The sequence below is a fragment of the Halichoeres trimaculatus genome, unplaced genomic scaffold, assembly GCF_033239565.1.
Source record: "Halichoeres trimaculatus isolate MK-OKI-2021-1 unplaced genomic scaffold, fHalTri1.1 fHalTri1_scaffold_4, whole genome shotgun sequence".
Classification (NCBI taxonomy): domain Eukaryota; kingdom Metazoa; phylum Chordata; class Actinopteri; order Labriformes; family Labridae; genus Halichoeres; species Halichoeres trimaculatus.
Window position 1 is genome coordinate 29,009,965 of NW_027437182.1, and position 20,822 is coordinate 29,030,786.

Consider the following 20,822-nt stretch of genomic DNA (forward strand, 5'->3'; position numbering starts at 1 on the left):
TGAGGCATTGATTCCTGCAGAACAAAGGCAGGAGCAGGAATCTCAAGTCTCCCTGAGCTCACAGGAGAGCGGTGCTCAACGAATCCCACTAACATCATCAGTTCAGATTATTTCTTATGTTAGAGCTGTGAAAAGTACAGGACAGACCGAGGAGTGAACGTCAGGTGACACCTCACTCCATCTGTCAGTTGACTCTTCCTTTTTCCACCTAGGTATTCCAAAATAATCTGATCAGATTAAAGCTGTAGGATCGAATCAAATTTAAGAGTCAGGCTGTTTTAAAGTAGGAAAGGATTATGGATTACATATTGGATCAGGCAGTATAACACTCAGTTTGTGTTTTTCCCAAACTTTCGAGGAGGGATTTGAAAACTGTTAGGATCGGGACGGTTCTGATCCCAGCAGAGGGCTGGATAACAGGAATAAATGAGATAAACTGGGTTAAAAAAGCAACATTTTTACAGAGCGGTTGGTGCTTGAAGCATTTTTATACCATTCTCCTCTTAAACACAGCAGCGCTTCAGGGATGGAAATGGATCCACTGTGATGAAGATGAAGTCGAGTTTAAAAATGAATCTGTCCATCAACTGATCCATATCACAGCTCTCACTATGACCATAAACTGTTACTTAAAGAATGAGACTGCAGGTACCAGCAGCTGGTATCAGTTTCCTCTCAAGGGTGTGTGGGCTCATCCTTAAAGCTAGGATCAGGATCTAAGACACCCACAGGGAGCTTGGAGTAGAGCCGCTGCTCCTTTGCATTGAAAAGAGTCAGGTGTGGTGGTTCACTTGATAAGGACGCTTCTCTAGAGGTGTTCAGGGCACATTCACCTGGAAGCAGACCTCAGGGTAGACCCAGAGTTAATCTGAGGGATTATACACCTGGCCTGGGAATGCCTTGGGATCCTCCAGGAGAAGCTGTGAGATGATGCTGGGCAGAGGGATGTCTGGGTTGACTTGTTCAGACTGTTTACTCTGTGGCCTGGTAATGGATAGTGGATGATAATCACTGATGCCGGTAACGCGCTACTAAGAAACATGTTACTCTGATTTGACTACTTTTTTCAGCAACGACTAATCTAACGTACAACTATTTCCAAACCAGTGATCAGATTAAATTTACTTATCCAAATCACTGTGCGTTACTTTTCTTTTGATTTTTCTTGTAAAAAAATCTATATGCTTTTTATTTGTGTCTCAGAGATTGACAGGAGTTGCGTGTTCATCACGTTTTCAGCATGTGAACAACTCACATGTAATAGAAGCATTTTCTAGCTGGAAACACACTCACTGTTTTGAGTTTGAGTCAGCTAAAGATGAGAATACTACGGTTCGTTGTTCACTCTGTGCTGGCAGTTTGTTTAAGATCTTTGACTGAAACATTTAGGAATCAACCAGAGAGAAATCAGTGCACTGCAGCCGTAAATTTCTAAGCTGTTTGACTTTTACCAGAGGGAAAGGTGAGTCCTGTCTTTCACTGTAACACTGTAACAATAAGGCACCCAGTGACAAGCAGGGGCGTGCCCAGACTTTTTAGACTGGGGTGCCCTGAGCAGGTACTGAGGATTATGTGAGCCCACACTCCAGCAACATTTATTTTTGCTTTTTGCATTACAAATACAGAATCAACAGACTACAGCTTTAACAAAAACTGAAACTGATAAAACCAAACTAGACTAAAACAAAGCATTTGAAAAAAAAAAAAATCTAAAATGTAACCCAACAGTGCTGTAGTGTAGTACTATAAAAGCTTTCTTTAGTTGTATTTTGAAATTCAAAATGTTTAATATAAATATTTTTGATATTAATTGTAAAGTACATGTTAACGACTACAAACGTCTACGTGTTTCTTTAAAACAAAGCATGTAGACTCATATTATTATTCATTTTAATCACAATCACACAATTTTGCAAAATTATGCAGCTGCAGGTGTTGTCTGCAGCTGCTGAATGTGACTAATAAAGTAACTTGTAATCTAACTTAGTTACTTTTAAAATCAAGTAGTCAGTAAAGTAACTAAGTTACATTTTAAAGGAGTAATCAGTAATCAGTTATCAGATTACTTTTTCAAAGTAACTGTGGCAACACTGATGATAATTGATGGATTTTTCCAATAATTCACTAAAAAATCTGTTTAAGTATGGACCTTTTCACTCATGCCCCTGGTATTCAATGGATGGTTTTAAGAAATTTGATCCTAAAACATCTTAAGCCAGTGGTGTCCAAACTTTTTTCACAGACACATTTATTCTGGGGAAAATGACAGAGGACCAGCATCTCACTGACATATTTATTAACTGTGAAAGTAACATATGAATGCTCCATTTTTTAATTATTTCTTTTATTCATTTTTGTTAAAATCAGTTTCTCAGTGTGCTCAAACATCCTTGTTCCATCATCACAGACTGATGAAACCAAACCTCACCTGTCCCTCAGGTGTCTCTTGATACCGGATGATCAGTGGCCAATCTTCTACTGTGTTAGGTGCGTAAACATCAGCAGACATCAGGAATTTTTTCAGGATAATTTTAAAGGTATTTTGAACTGCAAACATTTTTAAGCCCCAATTGTTTCTTATCCTTCATTTTAAACTATTTTATGCAGCATTTTTTTTCTTTTCTGCAACATTTCATAAATTTAATTTCATCAAATGTCCTCTAATGTGTTTTTTGAACTCTGGGTGTCCTCAATGGTCAGAGCGGTGTGAGAGAAGCTGAGTTTCTGCAGGATGTACGGAGCTTTTCCTTTTTACAAGTAACCTCTGAACAGTCAAAATGAATAAAAAATGGACTTTTGGTGGGCCAGGCTTGTTCCCTGACTTTGAACACACTAGTTGTAAAGGCACTGATTTAGTCCGTGGTGCATGGCTGCAGGTCTGGAAATCTCCTCCTCTGTGTTTGTTGTGATTAAATGTGCAGCAGAAAGAAGTGGACCTGACTTCTTTATGTGGAGCAGTTTAAACAGATGAAGTCTCGTGTCCCCTGAACTAGTCTGACTCCACAGAACTGTTTCTTAATGCAGCTGCTCAGCAGACCGCTCTCAGTGAACTACATCCATCTTTGAATCACAGCAAGGTGCTCGCTCTGACAGTCAGTGCTTTGTGTGCAGAGGTGCTGAGTGAGAGTTTCCTAAAGGTAAAGATGAATGCAAATTGTGATGCTGGGGTGTTTTCCGGTGTTAAACTGAGCCTCACTTTTAGTTTCAGTCTCAGAGATGAGTGGAGAGTGTGAGTCATCCCAGGCCAGTCTTCTGTTACACCACAGAGCAGCAGTGATCAACAGGCATAGAGGAACACACAGTTATAACCGTTCATTAAGAGGGTTGTACTTATCGTTTCATGTTGACGTACATGTGAGGACAAGAACTGATCTGTCTTTATACGGATGAAAGAAGCTTCAAACCTGAGTCAATTATGATTTTAGCATTTTTTTTAAAAGGTCAGAGCAAGGTCATATTTTCTTTAACCAAAGTCGTACCTATGAAGCAACACCTGAGTTAATTCAGGCAGTTTAGCTGCACTGATTTCACATTTGCATTGTGTTGTCTCAAAACCACCTGGTAACTTCAGCCAACCAAACTTGACGGTCTGCCAAAGCTATGAGATGTTCAGTATCTCCCTGTTTTCTGCCCTGCTACAGTCATACATCCACCTCACCACCTGCAGACTCTGACCGAGTGTTTAAGGTATTAGCTCATCACTCCTCCAGCTTCTGCATGTTAAATAAATTGAACTTAAATCAGAAGTTCAACCAGAAAACCTGGAAAGCTGGATGGCACTTTGGGAAGTTTTCTGATGATGTTGAAATAAACTCAAAAATCAGAACTGTGTCAGTCTGATGATGTTCACCATTTGTTGCTTGAACTTTTGTCAAACTGAGCTGATCTGATAGGAAAATTCACAGTATGTAAAAACTAAAGCTCAAATTAACTGGATAAGAAAAATAGATGGGCTTTCTGAGGGTAAAGAAAAGCTCAGAAGACGGTCTAACACTTACACTTACACTTTAATGTTTAACTTTCTTGGACCCCTTATTATTGTAGCAATTACTAGCATAATATTAAAACTATTTAGTGATATTCTATATAGTATTTTGCAACCATAGGGTTAGGCTACATTTGTTCCCTTAAAGTAATTCATTTTGTAAACTTTGAGAAAATGTTACCTCTGAGGCAGTGCTGTGCACACACGGGGGGCAGGAAAGGTGGTCGACCCCCTCATGGCCAAATTGTTGAAAAACACGTGCAGAAGTGCCCACCTTGAAGCCAAAACATGTACTGAAGTGCTCTCTTGGGAGCAAAAGCGCACGCTAGAGTGCCCTCTCAGGAGCCAAAGCATGTACCCTAATGCCCTTATGGTTGGCAAAACCAAACGGCAACCTCCGGCCTAAGACTATGAGACAATACTGAAGTGCTAAAATCTACTGTTTCTCGAGTGTTCACTTGAGGCTCCAGCAGGACCTGAAGTCACATACACACCAAGCCAAAAATAGCAATTTTCAAAGCAGAAATTAACGTATTTACAGCCTGGTTCAAAAAACGTCTCCTGTCTGAGTCGCTAATTTTACTATTGGCACACACTGTAAGGGGGTGAATTGTTTATAACTCTGCAGTTTAGAGGATATATTAAGATCGCAAGCTCGCCCAATCAGAAGCACAGCTCAGGGTCAAGTGACCGACAGGTGCCCAACTGTTGTACGCAAAGCCCTTGCCACTTCCAATATGGCCGCTATAGCCGATGTGCTTTATTTTCTGTTTTAGAAACAGACGGGTGACGTCGAGGAGACTATGTCCTTGTTTTATACAGTCAAGGGGCAAGACTCAATAAACTGCCCTCTAGGCATTTTTTTGTTTTGAGTTTTTTTTGTTTATAACTGTGCAGTATGAAGTGATAAAAATGTCACTGTCATATGAGAATTGATCCCGTGGAACAAAACTAACTTGGATGGCAGTATTGGAAAATAGCTGATATTTTTTGGTGCCAGAGATCCCAGTTTGTTTATAAGCTTTTTCAATGATAAAACACACTTTTTCAAGTATTTTTAAATTATTCCGTGGACCCTCAAGCTATGGTTCGTGGACCCCTGGGGGTCCTGGGACCCCACTTTGAGAAACACTGCTATAAATTATGTTGTCTCTAGCACCTGTTAATCCAGCTTCTGTCCTACTTTTATCACCTTTAACGCAAGCAAACTGCACAGCATATCTTCTCAGGCTGCATTTGTCCCTACGTATCATGAGCGCTGCTTCTTCTTGATGAAATGAAACCTGCAGTCAGAGCTGCTATCAACTGCAAACCAATTCTCTGACGACCATCAGGCGTCACTCTGAGAGTCGGTCACTGCTCAAAGCCTGCAGGCAGGAATCATGAGACTCCACAGATATGACCGACTGAAGGTGAACCTGCAGAGGTGAGGTCAATCTACAGCACAGAGGCATCATACCTAATGCAACCCTGGCAGCCGAGGCGTCATAATTTATCCAGAACGACACCCAGGAAAGGATGGTGATGAGGATGGAGGGCATGTACGTCTGCAGGATGAAGTATCCGATGTTTCTCTTTAGCTTGAAGCTCAGAGACAGACGAGGGTAGGCACCTGCAGGAAGAAGACATGAGAGGGGGTTTAAAAAAAAAAGATTTTTAGTTAATTCAGTTTTAACTGTGGATAACTACTGAGTTGTCCTAAAACATCAAATAAAAACCAAACTATTAATTAAATTTTCAAAATCTCAACTTTATAATTGTGTTTTATACAAAAAAAAAACATATTTCAGTAAATTTATGATACCATTTATTATATCACAATGTCATACTGAGTTATTTTCTGCCAGAAGACCAAAAAAAGATGTTAAAATATTTACAGACATTCTTTAAGTTCCTCAGCGTCATGGTTCGACCCTGACTGTACGGCGCACTGATGACCCTCTCTGCATCATCTTTCCAGAAATATTTAGATGACATCCATCAAACTTGCTGTTAACTCAGCTGTGGGAATAATCTCTGTTTGGATCCTCTGAGTTTTGGTATAATAAGAGAATAATTCATGCTATTGGAGCTCCGCCTCATGAATAAATGATATTTCTGTAAGTACAACCCCGTGTTTTTATCAGGAACTCTGTGAACCAGAGAGATAATTACCTCTGCATAGGATCACTGCCCCTGGTGTATCAGTCAGAGAGCACGATTCAAATCCAGGCATTTAGATCATAAAGTTTGTGTACTCAACACTGAATACAAGACAACAGAATGTAGATCCACTGATACAGAAACTGACAGCAACAAACAGACTTTTTAAAACAGTTACTGATTTAAACTTCTGTTTTGAGTCAGCAGGGCGATGCTGAGACAATCTGATGAGTTGAGGTTTTAAAACCTATGATAATTGATTTCCACAATCTTCAGGAGATCTTTGTGTTAAATCCTGTTTAAATTGATCCAAAATTAAAACCATGTAAGCTGGAGAGTTCCTCCTTTTTAACAGAGAGCGTCTAGAACGTTCTTCTTCCAGCTGCACAATTTGTTAATATTTCTTTGATACATTGAGGGGGGTGTTAAGGATAACTGGTTTGTTGGTGTTTTGTTTTTCTGTACATCACTTATTTTATTTCATTTTGAACTGCTTCATAGTGAATGCAAACTCAGTGTGTTAAAATTCAGTGTGGCTTTACTTGGTTAAATTAAGGGTTATATAAAGTTTTAATGTAGCATCTTTCAGAAATACTGTGATACAAATACCTTCATCCTTTAGCTGACAGTAAAATATTTGTAATTTGGGCTTTGTGCGGTTGTTCTTTTAACCCTTTAATGTTTAAATATGTTAAACTAAATGAAACCTCATTTACAGATTGGGTCAGAATTTTTTTCCTGATTTTTGTACTTTCTGATTTTAGTCCTCCAACATAATAACCACAAATCAGTCATGAAGTGGCTGATGGATGGAGTGAACATTTGAAGGTTAAAGGGTTAAAATTGCTAATTTTCCAATGAAGTCTTTTTGTGTAGGCCAGTTCCGATAACAACAATAAAAAGGTTAGTGTCTTTTCACAAACAGATCTAGTCAAAGTTAGATCAAAACAAGACCAGGTTTTTTTTTACTGAACACAATTTGTTTACATAATGTGAGCTAATCCTTTGAAGTTCAACCAAACAACTGAAAAGTTCCTGTTATTTTCATTCTGTTTTATATGGTATATCAAAACATCAAGTACTACACTACCCATGAGCCACCAGTGTTCCAAAGTGTCAATGTAGTGATTCAAAGTAGAGACAGAGTAATGAAGTTATTGAAATGGTAGATCAAAATACTCCTTGATTTTATTTTGTTTGAATTATTGAAGTGATAAAATTTACCAGAGGCTTTCTGTGGCATCAGATTGTCGCACGAGTCAGTAAGTACGTTAAGAGACCTGTTTAATGATGGTCATCCTTTCTAGAAGCTGCTGTACTGGTTGGCTCCTTTATAAACACACTGCTTTTGACTAATTAAAACCTAACCGTCAAACCAGGCATATGAGTCTGTTGTACATGGAACACCCAACAACATAACTAATGTAACTATTAATGTATGGAATTTAGAGGTGATGAGAGTCAACATATTATTTTGCACCTGATATGTTTTTGCTCCGCCCTCATGTGTTCTGATTAGGGAAAGGTATTGATAAGATTTTGTTGATACCAATGTCCTTATTGATTCTGCTTAACGATCCGATTCTTCATCAATTCCCTTAACAATTCCTCCAGTGGATTTTCTCTGTGCAAAAAAGTAGCTTTACAGGTTTTCTGTGTCAACAACTTTTGATTGAGTTTAATTAAACTAATTAATTAATTAATTAGTTTAAGTAAATATATGTGAAATTGGTCAGTGGATCCAGAGATCTCTGAGCATCAGTCAATAAAATTAAGTTAAAATCGCACGTCAAGTGACGTTGATGTATTATACTTTTGATAAATGTTACTGATTGAAGTACGCCATCTAGTGTCTTGAAGTGGGTATAGCAATTGATTGAGTTGTTTGGAACCTTGCCATAGTTATGATACCAATCATGAGCCTGTAAGTATTTTTACATTCGGGGCTCTCAGTGTCGTTCACAAAGAGTAATTGTGAAATGTCTGTGATGAGTACGGAAATTCTGTTGTAAAACCAAAGTTATACCGGTGTATGCTGACCGTTAGCATATTAATGCAATTTCTGGTATATGTTAGCGCTATTTCTTTTATCTTGTTTTTTTGTAAATAAGGAGATGTAAACCATGTTGAATGTACTGAATAGGAATCTGGCGTGAGGGAGTAATGTAGAGCTCTTTGTGTGTTCAGTTCTCTAGTGACATTTTAAGCTGAAAATCCTGAATCTGAGTTTTCTTGGGAAACTTTTTTTCATGTGCTACGGTAAGATAGCTGCAGCAGACTCGATGATCTAAGGTCCAGCAGCTCTGACATAATGTTAAGAATTCACGAGGGGATCATTAAGCATAAAAGATAATGATGTCAATAGATAGAAACTTTTCTTATTGATTTTCAACAGAAACTGGTTTTCGATACCTATCCCTGTTTCTGATGCTCCGATGCATGGAACTACATAAATACTTGGTCAGTGGTGTTGATTTTTTACAAAAGTGTGAAAAATTGAGAGAAATAGTTATTTTTTAGTCAGTAGTAAGCATTATGGAAAGCCCACCTGTGGAAAAGACCACATTTCTGGACACCAATTTGTAGTCCACTATAGAGAACTGTGGCAGCTCTATGCGTGTCACCCCCGTCACGGCGTTGTCTCCTCCTTTCCAATAGAACTCTATGTCGTCTGTCGTGTATCCATCTGCAAAGATATAAAAAAACAGCATAAGGTGAGAATATCTTTAAAGTTTGTTTGCTCGAAACATCTAGCCATCTCATCTTGTTGTAGAGCAGAAATTAATGATGTTTCTTATTTGCTTACATGAGATTTGTTGGCTGATTTAGAGATATGACTCCATGAGAGAGACCTGCTGATCCCACAGGACATAAATCTCTATATATGTGTGTGTATATGTGTGACATGCTTACACCATATGTATGGATATGTAAATGTTATTCGTTTTAGCCAAACACATCATGAAGACTTATGTAGGACTCCTCATAACTGTACTCAGACATGAAAATACTGCCTGGTTGAGGTATTTTTGCAGCTCTATCTGTAGAGGGTGCAGGAGGCAATCACACTGAGATACGACGGCTTAATAAATCAAAAGTAATTCAGCAGTCAGTGCACTTTCTGTCCACAGGAGATGAGGAGTGTGAGAACTTTTTTACGAGGCTAACAGTGTGGTTCATGGGGTTGAGAAAGTGCAGCTGTCTGTTGTATTTCTTTACTGCGTACAAGACGTCACGCTCAAACTTACAACTCTCGATTTCCAGAGTGCAGTTCTGTTCGTCCAGTGGGTATCTCCTCAGATCCATCATGCAGGCCGCGGTCGTTGTGATTCTGCAGCAAAACAAAAACAGAAGAGAGGCGCATTAATCAGGTGACTGTGTTTCAAATGGTGCGGATCATTTATGGAGGCAGACCGTCACAGCACTGCGTCATGAAGAGGAAGAAGCAAAAGCAGAGTTTTAGAGATGTAGAGATATGACAAACTTATTTCATTCGTAAGAAATTATTACAGCAGAGCAACTTGGCAATCCTCAGACAGCCATCATTATCTGTTTGGAAGCTGGAGTCGACGATTACTGCTAATGGCACTTACAGTCTTTTCAGAGCTGCAGTGTTAATGGAGGGAATCCATCCAGCCCAAATAAACACATGAGCTGTGTTGTGTGATTTGAGCTGATGTTAGCTGGGAGAACAGCAGCCCTAATGGCTTCATGAGAGCAAATAAAACATTGAAACCCTTCATACGCTTCACTGCATCCATGGTAGACTACATTTGATAGCATGAAAGCCTTGAGTGAATCAAATATCAGTCGCCACTGTGGTCATTGTGAGATTTTCAAACTTGCAAACACTGGGGACACAGGATATTTATATGTGCTCTTTGACAGCAGGAACTTTACCCAGGAACTAGGAACTGTTTGAGGAACAATGCGCTTTTTGTCCCAGGAACTAGAGTCTAGATTTAGTTTTGGGGAAGTACCACACCCTGATCTGTTCCTGCCCAGGAACTACGGGGGCTGAACTTTTCTGATAGGTTGAGCTATTCATCTGAGTTAAGTTTTATAAATGTATATATTTGTCAAAATATCCCATCAGACAAGTAATTAATGATAATCTAACGCCTTGTGAGAAGGAAGCATCCCACTGAAAATCAACAACGACCAAAAATTTTCAATTTGCAATCACATCATCTCTTTGTGTTCTCCTGTGTCTGAACACACACTCAGGGAAGGGTCATTCCATGGTCTAAACCAATAAGAGACAGAGTTTGGGCGGTTCTTTACTTCCTATTGGCTGTGGTCCTGTTCACTCGCTCCTCTAAGTTGTATGGGCATTAACAACTCCCAGCTCTGTATGGCCCATGGCCGAGTTCGCCCCGCTGTGCACACATAAGACACACAGTTACTGGAGAAAATCAATTCCACCCTTACTATGATCATTTATCAGTATTTCCGACGTGTTATTATCAAAATCTGGGTTTTATGTAATATGGTAATTGTTACGTTTCTGCGAGTCACGCAACATGAAGGACAGGGGTCACGGACAAGAAAACGAACAAAAAGAAAAATCTGCACCTTTATCAAACATCAATAAAGCCTTTGGGTTTTTAAAAGGTGGAGTGGAGGTATGACTCCCCACAACCACCCACTGATTCTACCAAAAGGTTAGACAAACTTAAATTAGGCTTTTAACAGATAGTGGAGTTTGCTTGGTGGGGGGTTAACATTAAATGAAAAAGTTGTCCTAAAAATTAAATAATCCCAACTCGTATATTGAACACACTGACCTCAAGCACTCCTAACGAGCCTCTCACTCAGCTCACCTGGTCTCACTGCACCCAGCTGGTGCTCAATCAGCGGAGGTAGGTTTTAAAAGGAGGCTCTTTCCCTCATTTTGGTGTGTGACACCAAAGAGCCAACACCTTCAGTTGGTTTTCTTTTCGTTTGTGTGAGTTGAGTGATTGTGAGAGGGTGCGTGGTTGTGCGTGTTTGAGGACAGTGTGTTTAATATACGAGTTGGGATTATTTAATTTTTATAATAAAGCCAGCTCCAGCAGAGGTATCCCTGTCACTCTGTGTGGTTTTTATTTACTCCAAACTTCACCCTGATCAGCTTGTGGAGACTGTAATGATGATCGTTGCAGTGCTTGTGCTTTGAATTAAATCACACGCATTATACTGATAACGCTGATTGTTAATCCTTCTCGCACTCATACAGGTGCCACCTTTCTGCTCTCTTTGGGACAGAAGTTTTAGTTTTCTATCTTTCCTCTCATTCTTTAAAAAACAACAAGAGTTCTCAAGCTTTTGTTAAACAAACCTGAAAGCCTGTTAGCTTCATACCACTGTCACTATGTTCCTCTGTGCAGGGGCGTGTCCAGACTTTCAGACTGGGGGGGGGGGGGGGGGGGGCTCGATGAGGGCAGTGAAATAGGTAGGGGTGGCCAGGGTGAGCACAGTACATGTTAGTTACCATTTCTCCTCTTTAACATCACTCTCTACTTTAATAACTATAAGTCAATATGATTTGTATAGATATTATATTCAACGGTGTTTTTAGTGTAAAATGTATTACATATTAATGTGCATCAGCCAGTCCAATACATTTAAACCAGTTTTAAAGCCCAGAACAAAAGATTAATCTTTAAATTACAACAAAAAAAGACTAGGCCTCAGGAAAACACTATGTTGGATACAACATTGCCAAAGAGAAGTTGCTGTTCATCAAATTTCTTCATATTTGGGTTTGAAACGTTTAATTTTAGTTCAGTGAAGCACTTTAACACTTTATAAATTTTCTTTTCCTGTACTATTGTTCTAGAAATGAAATGATTAACATTGTATAAATGTCATGGAAAGCAATACAAAGGTGACCCAATAGCATTTAAGCTCGTACAATTAAATATTTGAGTGCACTTAAATTCTATGTTGGTTAACCTAAAAAAAAGTTACACGCACCAGTGCAACCAATGCAAAAAGTTAGTCTGGAGCCCTGAATGGGCTAAATTTTTTTTTAGGTAGAAACTAGACATGCACCGATCAATCGGCCAATTTCCTTAATTTTGGGGGATTGGCGATCTGTGGTCAGAGATCAGAGATCGGTGATCGGCCCATCCTTACATATGAAACTGATCTTATACCTCTGAGAAGGTCTGACCACCTGTTATTGTTGCTTTTTGCTCTGAAACCTGAAACTCAGGACACTTTATTTTTAAAGTTAGAGTATAAAGATTTTATTGTTTCACAGGTATTGTTCAATGATTTTCAATTAAAATAAGATTGGAACATTGAAGGTATATGCTGTCAGTTATCAAAAATAAAAAATAAAAATCATCAGCAGGTCAGGCTTTTTAAAGATCGGTGATCGGCCAGAAAATTGTGACCGGTGCACCCCTAGTAGAAACATGGGTCCACTCAGCGGGCTTCATGCTTCAAAAGAAAGTGTTCCCAGTAAAAGCTATTTTGGACTTTTAAAATGGCTTTGACTGGCGGCACATTTTCCACTAGTGCTTGTCTCCTCTCAAGTGTCAACAAATTCATCTGCATCGCAATAAAGCACCATCGAAACGGGCTGAACATCCTCCATGCTAACGGGCTAACTGACACGGACACACAGTGGGTCCCAGGAACCATTGGGAACTTGAAAAGCACTTTTATATGCACCAAAAAGTTACCTAATGAGCACATACAAACCTTTTTTTCTGTGTCTATTTTAGCGCCGCCAAGTAGACAAATTGTTACCTCACATTGCTTCCCTGATGATTCCTTCAACATGTGTGGGGAGTGTTTTTTGCTTCCATACAACAGTCAAATGTATTAACTGTTTGAATATATACAATGGAAAAAGGAACAGAAGGACATTTCTTCATGACAGTTGTACAACAGACACCAATCCCCTTACAGTGATTACACAAAATAAAGATCACAAGATTAAAATTTCCAGTTAAGTTGTTGATTTTCTTGTTTTCTTTTCAAGGTCATATCTAATTTGTATTTTTTTTATTTTACAACCAGTTACAAATTCCTGACAGGGGCTTATCTGATCTGGCAAATTTACGAGGCTTGTGTATCTGCTGAGTCCTGACGGAGCAGGGACACAGCCAGGCCGCCATAGAGTGAATCCAGTGTGAGTTAACACATTGACTTGAATAGGAACCTTTCTGAGCCAGTGTAGTGATGGAGCAGAGCCGCTGTATATTGTCCGTCGACCCTGAGAACAGACAAACACTGGAGGGTTTTTTACAATCACACACTGGGTCAGAGTCTTTGCTCACCTGAGGCCGTAGAGAACAGTGCCGTCTGGGTGTAGACGGATCATTCGATTCTTCACGGTGACTCCATGAACAAAAGACTTCTTGTCGTTGAGGAAGTAGGTGTCTGGGACCCAGAGCTGGTCTGCCACTCTGTTGTCCAGGGTCAGGTTCAGGGGGATCCCTAAATATGCCAGCCTCTTGTCCCTCCAGTACTGCTGGAAGTACATGGTCAAGGTGTAGTCCTGTGGAGACAGAAACAGCACAATGAAGATTCTTGTTTAGATATTGTTCGTTTCAGGTTTGGTTGTGTGGTTTACTCCAAGGTGTTGCCTCCTGTTTCACGCCCTGTCTAGATTCACAGACAGGTTCATAGATAGACTCATAGATAGATGGATTTATAGATTAACTGAGAAACTTTATAGATTTTACTACCACCCGTCATTCATGCTTTGACATCCGCCTCTTTTAATAATTTATTTATATTTCATTCTCCGCGCTCTCCTTCAGTGGATCCATCGAACACAAAAGCTTTTCCGGTCTTTAATGGAGCTCTTTACCAGCTCACCCTACTCTGTTCTGCTGACTAATGCTCTCTTTAATAAATAAGCAGTTCTCAGGAAATAAACAAAAGCTTGGCCCTGTGCTGAAAAAATGGCAGCATTTCAATCCTCCAGAGCAAGAATATATTCACAGTCAAGTTTTTATAATGCCAAGGTTTTCTTTGTGCATCAAAATCAATCAGAGTATTTATTTTTACACTCTTAACTAATCATTTTTAAGGTCCTCACCTGAGAACTGCAGACCACATTTGTTTATAAAATAAGGAGCTGAGAATATTGGTGTTGGTTCTGTCATCAGAAACAACACAGCTTGGTGAAAAGTGCAGCTGAAGCATTCAGGGCTGAACGACTCCAGGGCTTGTATTGTGTTTGGTCTGTATAATACACTGTGTGGTTTGACTGACGGTATAATATGATATCGTATTGATTCCTGTGAATAATTTAGTGTGTGTGTACAAACAACCAGAGGATGTATTAATTCACCGACCCTGTAGAAGTTGACTGCCGTCAATAAAACAGGGTTGGTTTTCATCCATTTAATGGTCTTTTATTTATTCCTAAGGAAGGAAAATGTGATCCAAATCCCCCCAAAATGTTATTGTTGTATAAAAAACATGAACTCTTTTTGAACTTGGTGCTTGCAATGTGTTTTAGAATAGATGGGCTTGGGGCATGTCTCACACTGTGTTGAATCACCTCGTCTTTAAACTACACTGCAAATGTTTGAGAACAGAGGAGACCAGTGAAAGTGAAGTGTTATCCCCTACTCCATCATTTCATGACGTGGTTGTTGTTTTGATAGACGACAATCTGGGACTGCAGACCAGTTAAGCACCTGGACTCTTCTACTACAGAGCCATCCTGTTGTTATATGTGCAGAACTGTGTTTAGCATTGTCTGGCTGAAATAACAATGTAAAAAAAGATTGTCTAGGTGTCAGTTTGTTTAGCTACAAAACCTAGATACGTTGTTCTGCAATCATGGAGCCTTTCCGAATGTGCAAGCTACCCATGCTATCGAGACTTATGCATCACCATACCATCACAGATGCCTGCTACAGACCACAGGACACTTCTCCGTTTCTCCTCAGTAAATGTTCAATAGGCTTAGGTTCGGACGAGTCTGTTGTGTGTCTGGATTAATATATTCATATGGTTTATGCAGCAGTTTTGAGCAGAAATTGTGTATTTGACAAACTGTACTCACATACAATGTTTTTTGGAAGTGATCTGGAGCCCATGCAGTGATTTCCACTACAGAGCCATGTCTGCTTTGATGCAGTGCCACCTGAGGGCCCGAAGCTCATAATTAGAGGTGGACCGATATATCGGCCGGCCGATATATCGGGCCGATAGTTGGACATTTGTCTCTATTGGCCATCGGCCGTATTTTCTTTTAAAAAGCCGATTTTTGATCTGTTGCATAAAATGACGCAATTTTTGATCAGGCACAAAAAAGATGAGCACCTCAAACTTGTGGAACCACTTGGATACATTACATAATTTTGTTCAAATTATATTAATGAGTTTAAATTTCTTTTTTGACATTTTAAGAAGAATGTGAATGTTTACTACTGCTTGTTACATTGTGTGTTTACTCAGACAAAATATTTCATTGTTTTGAAAGCTGAATAAATGTTCAGAGGACTGGACACGACTTGTAATAGATTTCTTTTAGTTGCTCAGAAATTGCTGCGTTTCACAAAAATGTAATAAATATATATTTATTTAACAATCGGCCTGAATATCAAATTGGAAAAATCGGCTATGCATGTCGGCATCGGCTGCCCAAATTTGGAAAGCATCGGCATCGGCATCGGCCCCCAAAAAACCCATATCGGTCGACCTCTACTCATAATCACACAATGCTGGTTTGGTCTTTGTCTCATTTGTAAAGAGGTTCTCTGAATCCTTTAACCATATTTTGTACTGTAGATAATAAACTCCCTCATATTATTTGCTATATTATATCGAGGAACATTGTTCTACAACTGATTAAGTATACTTCTACTATCTCTTACATACGGATGAGTATTAGGGCCACCCGTGAGAAAAATAAAGAAAAGAGTCGAAAGTTGAAAAGTCGAAATGTTGAGAAAAAAGTTGAAATGTTGAGAAAAAAAGTCCACATTGTTGAGATTAAAGTTGAAATAGGATGTCGAGAAAAAAGTCGAAATATGATGTCGAGAAAAAAAAATCAACATACAATGTCTAGAAAAAAGTCGATGTCTCCTTTGTTCTGTCCCAGTTCTCGATGAATCCAGTGAGGAGAACGACAGAGATGCATGCTGTAACATGGAGTGTAAATTAAAAAGTAAGCTCCTGAAGTTTTGCAACTGTGTGAGGACTTTATCATTCATTATCACATCATTAATCTTGTTGTTCAGCCTAACATAATTCAAGTAGTCAACACTAAAGCATCTGAAGCTAATTTCGACTTTATTCTCGCCATTATATGCCGACTTTATTCTTGACATTTTGACTTTATTCTCGACATTCTATTTCAACTTTATTCTCGCAATTATATGACAACTTTATTCTTGACATTTTGACTTTATTCTCGACATTCTATTTCAACTTTATTCTCGCAATTATATGACAACTTTATTCTTGACATTTCAACTTTATTCTTGACATTTCGACTTTATTCTCGACATTCTATTTCAACTTTATTGTAGCTATTATATTCCGACTTTATTCTCAGCATGTCGACTTTTTTCTCAATATTTCAACTTTTTTCTCAACATTTAGACTTTTTTCTCGAAGTGCATGATGAAAAAACATTTCTGCCCCCTCTAATTTTATTTGTCTCATGGGTGGCCCTAATACTCTTCTGTACTTCCAGACTGGTGACCATCTCATCTTTAGATGGACTCATACTCTCTGAGGTGTTCATTTTACAATGAGAAAATCAACCTAACTAGTTGTGAAATGTCCCTCCAGATGCTTTTGTTTGTTTGTTTGTTTGTTTTTACATTAAACAAGTTTACATTGTCCTGTTGTTGATGTACCAACTATTTTGAAATCAGTTGCAGGCATTCAGTTTAGGATGGACATATATTTTCATAAAACAATCACAACTTTCAGTCTGAAATGACATCTCTGACCTATTTTGGATAAGACATAGGGTTCGATTTATTTGCAAATGATCAGAATCTATTTTCAGGTTGTAAACCAGTGATACTCCATCCTTCTCTGTTAAATCTTCGCATAGAGGAAAGGTCCACAGATGTGTTTTTTTTTTTTCTAAACTGTAGATGTAGCCCCTGTAGTAAACTGTATGATACAGTGTGCTTCTAGAAGAATCCAGGCTGTTTTACTTTCTGAATGTTTTCAGAGATGCTCATCCTCCCAGCTCTCCCTCAGCCCAGTGAGCAGAAGATGCCCTCATTACGCCCCCTCAGACCCAGCGCAGGTGTGGGCTGAGTGAATCAGCTTTACACAACAGCTCTTATGGAGCATATCCACCGAGCCTCTCACTCAACGTCTGGATCAAAATACTTTGCTCTGTTTTGGCTCTGTGGATCACACCTCGGTGCTTATCTGTGTTAAACCTCACTTTAGCGTCTCTGAAAGGAAACTCTGACACATCACTTTCACTTTTGCACTTCCAGCAAGTCCATCTGCTCCGAGTGTTACCTGAGAGCTTTTTAAGTGGTTTCCTAAAAACCTTTTGACAAGTAAACTGGAGGTGAAGAAAAAAGTTCGGCCTCAGGCGTGAAAACCTTTCTCTCACTTTTGTCCCTTATTTACTGTTTTTTTAGTCACTGCAGGATAGTTTACTTAAACAGTTTAAAACAGCCAACAAAGAACTGCTATGTTGAAAAGTCTTACAAGTAGCCTCTTTACCATCAAACGTCAAATGTTGACTTTTCTCTTGTTATTTATTATAGACCAAGCCCTGCGGCCACAAAAGTAACCAACCATAGTCAGGAATATCTGCAACAGACCGTATATAGATACGATTGTAAAGTTGTACACACTACAAATAACATTTCTCCACATTTAGCTTTAAAACATTACTTTTTCTGCAGATTTAGAGAAATATTTATGGAATATATTTGACCAATATTATTTATAAATGTTATAGACGAATGTCCTGATTCTAAATATTTGCTAAGATTTCTAAATATGAAGTCAAAATTTCAAAATCTTGAGGTACGATTTCTTAATATTTAGCTAACATACAAATTCACACTCCGTCCCGCCAACCAGAAGTACCAAAATAAGAGTTCGAGAAAGTGACCCAACCAAGTGGGATTTTGTCAAACACAGCCGTTAAAAAATAAACCTGCCAAGTGCTGTGATTATAGGGCGCCAATTGTAAAGTTGAAGACACTACAAATAGCAAAATTTCTCCACATTTACCTCTAAAACATCATTTTTTCTCAGATTTAGAGAAATATCTGTAAAAAATATTTGTCAAATATTATATATCAATGTTGAATATTTTCTCTAAATGTCAAATGTTATGTTTCTAAACATTTAGTTTGATTCTAAATATTTAGCTAAGACTAAATATTTATCAAAGATTTATAAATATTTCTAAATACTGACCAAGTTACTAAATATTGAGTCAAGATTTCTAAATCTCAAGCAAAGATTTCTAAACATTTGCAAAGATTTTTAAGTATCTAGTCAAGATTAACAAATCTTTTGTGACGATTTAAAGAAATTTTCCAAGATTTTTAAGTATAAAGTCAAGACTTCTAAATCTTGAGGTACGATTTCTAAATATACAGCTATAATTTCAAAACATTTAGCTATGATTTCTAAATATTAAGCAATGGTTGCTAAATATTCAGCTAATATGCAAATTCACATTCCCGCCCGCCAGGTAGTACCAAATTAAAACTTTGAGGAAGTGATTTTGAGAAAGTCAAGCTCTACTTCTTCGATGTTGGCCACAGGATCTTCAACAGATCCATCACAGCACTTGGTACGTTTATTTTCTAACAGCTGACTTAGCCGACTGTGTTTGGCTTTCTCAAAATCTACTTGGCTGGATCACTTCCTCAAACTTTTATTTTGGTACACCCGGCGGCTGGGAGTGTGAATTTGCATGTAAGCTAAAATTTTTGAAGACATACCTCAAGATTTAGAAATCTTGATCAAATATTGAGAAATCTTATCATATTTTCATATATAATCTTATAATCTTATCATATTTGATAAATATTTAGTCTTAGATAAATATTTAGAATGAAATATAGAAACGTAGCTAAATATTTAGAAACCTTAGTATTCATTTATAACATTTATAAATAACATTCAACATTTAAATAAGACATTTAACATATATAAATAATATTTAACAAATACTTTTAAATATTTTCTGCAGAATAAAAGTGATGTTTTAGAGCTAAATGTGGAAAATATTGTTATTTGCGGCGTGTGCAACTTAACAATCAGCACCCATATGTGATGGTACTATTGAAGATCCAATGAAGAAGTAGAGCTTGACATTCTCAATACAATATTGAGTTATCATACCTCAAGATTTAGAAACATTGACTTCATATTGAGAAATCTTTGCTTAAGGTTTAGAAATCTTAGATAATTATTAAGAAACAGAACATTCATTTATAAAATTTATAAATAACATTCAACATTTAGATCAAACTTTTAACATTCAAATGAAACATTAACATTCATAAACAATATTTGACAAATAAATTAAAATCAAATTAAAATTAAAAATTAAATTTAAATTGAAAATTAAATTAAAATTAAAAATTAAATTAAGTCAAAATTAATATTTTTTTAAATCTGCATAAAAATGTGTTGTTTTTGAGCTAATAGTGGAGAAATGTCGGGGTAATTTGTAGTTTGTGCAACTTTACAAACAGCGCCCCATAGATACGTACAGATAATGGTGTGCATGTCTTAAGCTGCACTTAATAGACTTAATAAATACAGCAGCAAATTGAAAGCAAGTTTTTCTCCATGCAGCACTTTTCTTTGTAGGTCAGACCAAAAAAAAGTGACGCTATAAATGGGTCTAATACCTGTAGATACCTCTGAATCCAGTTTGTGTTTTACTCCTTAAACAGGACGAGCTGTTTGTTGTCAGAAATTGAGCCCACTAGAGACATAAAGAGGTTTGTTCTTGGCTCCGGTGACTAAATGAGGCCCAGTGGGAGGAAGAGTCTGTCGTGTTGTCTTCAGCTTGCTGAGTGTACGCTCTCATACTCTGACATGGTTACTGTGTGCCAGTCAAACATCGTCTACGTCAACTTAACGCCACCTTATCTGCTGGGAATACAGGAATAGCTCTCAGAGACGCTTGTCCCGTGAAAGAGGAGGGCTATTCATCGCTCTGTGAGACAGCTTAGCTTTCCCCGGGGAGTTCACACTGTAAATGTTTCACAAACCGAGCATTTGCTAGTTTCATTCTCCGCGTCCTCCTCCCACACAACTTTTCATAAAGCCTTCATTAAACGATCCCATTTCCTTCATCACTTTCAAACAGGATACTTTTAAGTGTTGTGAGAGCAAAGTCTCGTGTGAGCTATTTTTGTGGAGAGGAGGGATTTGGGCTCAAAAGAAAAAAGGAGAGAAGTTCAGTTTTCTTTTCAGATCATTGAAATCATGAGTTATTTTCTCCAGAGCCCTCACAGCCTCAGTGACGCACATCAGCTCCCTGACAGCATGAAAGAAAACAAATCTTTTTGGTTTCAATATCCATTCTTATGGGGTTGAGGAAGGAACAAAAATAACACACGACCTTTGTACACAGAGGCATCATGCAGGAATATGGATTCCTGTCAAGAAAATACAAGACAAGACTGAAGCTGGAGAAAGAACACATAAGACGTCACCGGCACAATAAAAACAAGCTGTAAAGGTGTATTCCTACATAAATCTTATGTTTTACCATCAT

At 38.1% G+C, this 20,822-nt stretch overlaps 1 protein-coding gene across 1 annotated transcript in view; it reads right to left on the reverse strand.

Annotated features, from left to right (window-relative positions):
* gabrb3 (gamma-aminobutyric acid type A receptor subunit beta3) overlaps positions 1-20,822 on the reverse strand; it is an 84,617-nt gene that overhangs the window by 8,316 nt on the left and 55,479 nt on the right. Inside the window, exons 5-8 of the mRNA XM_074669110.1 lie at positions 13,402-13,622; positions 9,376-9,458; positions 8,676-8,813; positions 5,445-5,597 (exon numbers count right to left, since the gene is read on the reverse strand). Of these exons, the coding sequence (XP_074525211.1) occupies positions 5,445-5,597; positions 8,676-8,813; positions 9,376-9,458; positions 13,402-13,622 (595 nt within the window). The remainder of the gene's footprint in view (positions 1-5,444; positions 5,598-8,675; positions 8,814-9,375; positions 9,459-13,401; positions 13,623-20,822) is intronic.